This window comes from Dipteris shenzhenensis, chromosome 17, assembly GCF_047967505.1.
Source record: "Dipteris shenzhenensis isolate YYH24624 ecotype China chromosome 17, Dip_SZ_1.0, whole genome shotgun sequence".
NCBI lineage: Eukaryota > Viridiplantae > Streptophyta > Polypodiopsida > Gleicheniales > Dipteridaceae > Dipteris > Dipteris shenzhenensis.
The window spans coordinates 31,386,615-31,392,614 of record NC_141612.1 but is presented as its reverse complement, the minus strand read 5'-3'; the positions used below and the strand labels follow the sequence as shown (position 1 = coordinate 31,392,614).

At 45.7% G+C, this 6,000-nt stretch overlaps 1 protein-coding gene across 2 annotated transcripts in view; it reads left to right on the top strand.

The window, feature by feature from the left end:
- Positions 1–849: 849 nt before the first annotated feature.
- Positions 850–6,000, top strand: part of LOC147891986 (uncharacterized) — a 49,650-nt gene continuing 44,499 nt past the window's right edge. The window contains exons 1-4 of one of the 2 annotated variants that reach the window (XM_087387926.1): positions 850–975; positions 1,194–2,058; positions 2,267–3,380; positions 3,483–5,613. In XM_087387926.1, coding sequence (XP_087244052.1) covers positions 1,380–2,058; positions 2,267–3,380; positions 3,483–5,613 — 3,924 coding nt within the window. In that variant the 5' untranslated portion in view covers positions 850–975; positions 1,194–1,379. Of the gene's footprint in view, positions 2,059–2,266; positions 3,381–3,482; positions 5,614–6,000 lie in introns of both variants that reach the window. The other variant, XR_015542412.1, reaches the window with a different exon arrangement.

Genomic DNA, 6,000 nt, shown 5'->3' with positions numbered 1-6,000 from the left:
TTCACTCGTATACACGACAATTCCTGTTGCTTGAAAGAGGCAGGCCAGTTGAATGCAATTCATCTTGTTTACATCCAAAAGCACTTGTTCTAATTACCTTTTAATAGCCCAATACCCTTTAAAAAATTGAATTACCTTTTAATAGCCCAACACCCTTTAAAAGATGAATATCATTCATAAGGCCTGCCCGAGATCGAAAAAGAAGATGAATTGAATGTGCAGCATGGAAAAGGGGGCAGAAAGAGAGGGAGAGAGGGAGAGAGGGAGAAAGAGAGAGAGAGAGGATTTGAAGGAAAGAGAGGGAGAAAGAGAGAGAGAGAGGATTTGAAGGAAAGAATCCGAAGAAATTAGCAATGAGAGGGAGAAAGAGAGAGAGAGAGGATTTGAAGGGTTGATGTGGCTCCACGTGGCACCAATCCCTCAAAAAAATGAGCTTTCTCAAATGCCATCGGCTTTACTTAGGCCTCCATGTATGGCAGGCCAAAAAATTGTTTGCTTTCTTTTTTTACATCCAAAAGCACTTGTTTTACCACTATACTAGGAGGCGGTGAGTACGTGCACTTGTGCACTCTTGTTTGAAATGATAAATGACGCTTAGATGACCACAACTGATGGCCATCCTCTAATTCTATATGGTCTGATCCCACCCTTGAAGTGGGAGCACCCTTGAATTGGTTTACACCCGCCGCAGATGGTCATCACGCTGCTAATTTACGCGTGGTTGCGGTTGGAGGTGCCAGTGTTGGGTGCGTCTTGGTCAACTAGGAGAGGAGCTCTTCACACCACCTTTTGGAGGATGGTCAACTAGGACAGGAGCTCTTCACACCACCTTTTCGAGGATGGCCGGGAGTGATGTGAACACACAACCTCAATACTTGTGCTGTATGTCTTTCATCGGCCTCAATACTTGGTCTTCTTCTACTGAGCTGCTGTGCTGAACTCGGCAGATGGCTATACTGAAATCGTTCCTGCACGGTACACCCATTCATCTCCCTCTTCCTTTCTTTACCTTCCTTTTTCGACGACAATTCGAATGATCAGCTTTTTGGACGTATCGCCTTCTGCTCCGTAGGCACATCCTTTTTTCAAAATTAGGGTTTGATCTTTGCATCGTATTGCATACATGGGACGGTTGTGTTCAAGGAAAGAGAAGACACAGAGTTCTTGAGCTTTATATCCTGAGTTTATAGCAGGCTGCAGCCGCTTTCTTTCCACACCAAACTTGTTCTTTGTGAGGCTTGTTTTGGTTGTTGCTAGAGGGACGTGTTTTTGGAGCTTATGATCTATGGATTGCGAATGGAATTCGCAGTTTGTGAACACCCCACAGTGAAATCGATGCTTGTCTACTTGTGTCTTTGTTCCATCTTTTGCACGTGAAGATGTATAGACCAGTTACAGATTATTCTCAGTTTAGGCCGGGCGGAGTTCTGCCTGCAGCCCCAGCCCCTCCTGCTGCAGCAGGGATGATGAATATGGGGCCTCCTTTTGCCTCATCCCCAATGCCTGGAAGGCCTTTCATGATGCCTCAATTCTCTCCTGGATACCCCCCTCCACCTGCCTTGGCCCCGCCCTTTGTTCCCCCGTTACCACCTAGCCCCCCAGCGGAGGTCCCTCCTCCTCCTCCAACCGCCCCCCCTCCATCCCCACCCCCTCCCCCCTTAGAAGAATCAGCTGCAATCGAGTCTCTTCCTCCAGAACCTCCAAAGCCCAGCGACTCAGAAATGCTTAAGAATATTGAAGTTCTGGCAGCCTTTGTGGTAAAAAATGGTCCCCAATTTGAGAGCATGGCACGAGCGAAACAGGCAGGGGATCCAAATTTCGCTTTCTTATTTGAAAGTGACGTGGGTCCTGAGGCTGTCATTGGTCATGAATTTTACAAATGGAAGAAGCAGAGTCTTGAACTGCAACTACGCCTGGAGGCTGAGAACAAAGTCAATAAGCAGTTGGATCAAGGAAAGTTTGCTGGACGTGTGCAACAGGCAAGTCGCATGCAGGGGCGACCGTTGCTGTCTGACGAGGTTCCAGGATCACCGACAATGTCTGACATGGACATGGAAGGTATGCAGTAAATGCAAATCTCTAAATTGCGAAAAGATTCACTTTAGGGCCAATATGAACACGGTGTTCTAGTCCCATGGATTGTTATTGCAACACTACTCTCCTTTGTCTGGATGATCTTATCATGGTAATAGTGCTCCTTAATTTGCTGCCAACTATCCAACATGTGAGAGGATTGATATCTAATGCTGTATATTGTCTTCAATAGATGACTTTGAAGTGCCTTCTCCAAAGAGAGTGCCAGCAGGACAGCTGCCAGATGCCAAGGCAGGGACTACTGTAAAAGCAGAACAGCTATCTTCCATGAGCGCTACAACTTCTATAGGAGGAAAGGCAGGGTATTCAAGAGTTGATACGTTTTCTGATCCGCCACCAAAGCAAGATCCAGCTGCTGGTGGGTTTGTAAAGAGACCTTTTGCTGAAGAGAAAAGAGAAGACGAGGAGAAGGTATACCCTTTGAGCATGAGCGAATTAATTCAAGGTGGGCAAAGACATGCTCGTACCGGCTTGATTCTAATGGATTATAGCTTTAGTGATACCAGTGATGCTTCTGGGGATTGTGAACAAGAGAGTGTGGACAAGGCTGGAAATGGACAGTCTGACTGTGGTAGATCTATGATAGACCAAGATAAACATGGAGAGCAGGAGACTGCAAATTTGTATCAAGAAGATAATTTGCTCTCAATAAAGGCAATCTCTCATGATGCAGTGGGTCAAGTAGATAAGGTGCTACCATTGAAGGTATTCTCCCATGATGGAGACGATTTTGTTTCAAGGTCTCCTGCTCCCGATTCACCAGTAAAAGAGGGGATTCCTTTGCCTGAGGAGCGTCCTGTGACAAAAATATCTCGACAGGGAAGCCCACGGGGCACACAGCGGCTTCAGCCCTTGGAAGAAATCCAAAATTTTGACAATTCAAACAAGCTAAATATCAACGAACGTTTTCAAACTGGTGGTAGAGGAAGAAGAGAAGAATATGTTATTCCAAGTTCTGAGAAGAGCTTCAGTGATGCCAGTGATTCTTCGAAGGGCTGGGAAAGGCCAGTGAGCACAGACAGAACAGGTGACAGAGGTTTAGAGAATGACAGATATGGTGCCGATGTACATCCAGACAGAGATCAAGAAGGTGTGACTGTTGATGAGTTCGGAAGACTAGTTCGGGAAGGGACCTCAGAAAGTGAATCTTATGAAGGTCGCCACCTACTGAGTAGAAGAAGAAGCTACAATAGAAGTAGAAGCCCGTCACCTGAAAATTCAAGACGGAGAAGACAAGGCTTTAGCCGTTCTCCACGTAGAAGGGGAATCAGGAGCAGATCCCGAAGGTCAGCAAATGCTGAGCTTAAGTATGAATAAATTCAACCCACCCTTCTGTTTGTTGAGTTTGTATGTTGTTTTTGAGCCATTTGTCTAATGTTTTTGTGCAGTCGGTCTCCACGGCGGCAGATGAGCCGTAGCAGGACACCACCAAGAGATTTGAGGCGGCGAGGCCTGGGCAGAGGTGAGCGAGATTGGAGAGGTGACGGTGATTTCCAGGAAAGAGGAAAAAGGGGAGGACGAGGAACCGAACCTAACATTTGCTTCAATTATGTGAGAGGCAGGTGTTTTAGGGGTAATTCATGCAGGTTTCTGCATCAGGATAGGAAAGCCATGTTGCAAGAGCAGGATGCTTGGATGCATGATGTCGAAGAAGAAAGACCTAAGGCAGAAGTTAAGATCGAAGAAGTAGAAGCTTGCAGGGAAGTATACACAACAGAGAAGTTAGAGGTGGAGGCAGTCCAGAATCCAGACATTGCAAAGCAGAATGAAGAAGAGGACGAGATTGAAGAAACAGTACTCGATAGAGAAGTAATTGCAGTTGAGAAGGCGGACGTCTGCACACAAGATGATACTGAGGAGGAACCACAAGATGATACTGAGGAGGAACCACAAGATGGTGGGGAACTAGAGGTGGTTGAGAAGCCAGAAACGAGTACAGAAGTGGGTGTGGATGTGGATGTGAAGTTAGAATCTCGCTCAGACCTGGGGAGGACTGAGGAACCAAAGGAAAGTACAAAGATGGCTTCTATTGAGGAATTTGAAGCTATCACAAAATCGATTGTGTCTGTGGAGGGGACTCAGAAACCAGGTCAATCATACACATCTGCTGGTCAGCCATATCCCCCTGGGGACTTGGGTTTTGGCCTTCAGCAAACCATATCCTTGCATCATCCCCTACCCTCTGGAAATTTACTTCCTTATGGCCAACCAAACTCTCTTAGACAGCCTGTGAACATAACCAATACTAACACAGGTCATAGCTTCCCAACAGGGAGTCTCAACTCACTGCAGCTTTTCCCTATGGGAAATCAATTTTTAGGTCAACAAGCAAGTGTAATCAGTGGAAACCCTGGGCCTCGTCAGCCTTATCCCATGGGCAATTCAGGTGTAAGTCAGCAAGGATTCGTCCCTGGGGTCTCCATGCATGAAATGTTGCCATTCTCTCAAAATCACGGGCCTCCCAGTCAGCATGGTTATGGGGCTTCTTTTTCTGCTCAGCCTAATTTTGGTCAAAATTCAATATTAACTCACCAGTCAGTTTTTCCTCCTCAAAGTCAGCCATTTAGCTTCCCTTCAAATCAGCCTTTGAGCTTTCCTTCAAATCCTCCTATGTTGCAACAGCAAAGCATTCCAAACACCATCACAGCTGGTCCACATGTACTTAGTTCTAATTTCTCCCTGCCATCTCCACAGACACTTTTCCCACGCCCATTTATAGGTGATGCATCAAAGCAATTCACTTTCCCAAGTCTGGTGAATGATGGTCTGCAAAATGCCTATTCCAGACCATTGGTCACGCAATCTGCACAATCAATTCAGAATGCTGTGCCATGGGTGCTGCCTGGATCTTTTGATTCCTCGACTCCATCAGTGTCAGCAATACCTCCACCGGTGTCGACAGTGCCTCCATCAGTGTCAGCATTGGCTTTACCAGGGTCAGCATTGGCTCCACCAGTGTCATCACTGCCACCAGTGACGAGGCAATCTTCAGCATATTCATATTCTCTCACAACTATACCTCCTCTTTCAAACTTAATCAAACTTCCTGGGATGTCTACTTTGTCCCCTTCAGGCGATCAGTATGATCCTCTGTCAGATAGTCTTGATCCTGGTCGTAAACCAGATACCTTTGAAGCAGAAATTGCAAATATAAATGAGGCTGCAGATCCAGGAGTTGGCATAGTTGAAAATGTGAGTCCTCCGGATGATAATAGGAATTGGAGTCCAGGGCAGCCAGCGGAGGGTGCAGAGACTGGGCAAGACCTGACCCAGTCTAACACCAAGAAGAACAACCGTGGGCTTAAGTTGCTTAGGTCGGCAGTTGCTGACTATGTGAAAGAGGTTCTCAAGCCAACTTGGAGAGAAGGCCACATGAGTAAAGAGGCATTCAAGACAATTGCCAAGAAGACAGTGGATAAGGTCAGTGGGACTGTGCCAAGTCACCATATCCCAAAATCGCAGGAAAAGGTTGACCAATTCATGGCATCATCTCGCTCAAAGATTGCTAAGCTTGTGCAGGTTTGTGCTTCCTTTCAGTTACACGACGGTGAAATTTATGGATTTTTGATAATCAGATCTGAGTCTGTTAGTGGCTTATAGTAGTAGCTTAAACTTGGGTGAGATGCCCCTTCAGTAGATTTCTGCCATATTGAGATTGTAATGTTCAGAGATCTGGCAATTTGTTTGAGCTTCTTATGTATGCTAATATGCACATCTAATTTAAACAAAGTAATGGAGGTAGAGGGAAAGTTTTCAATGTCAACAAAGTAGATAATGCAATAAGTATTGAGACATTTCTTTAGTACATCAATTAAGGATGCGAGAATCAATTAATGGAAATCCATATGTGCCTTCAGAAGATTAATGTCTTACTGTGATGCCAGTTGTGGACTAGATACTTTTGCA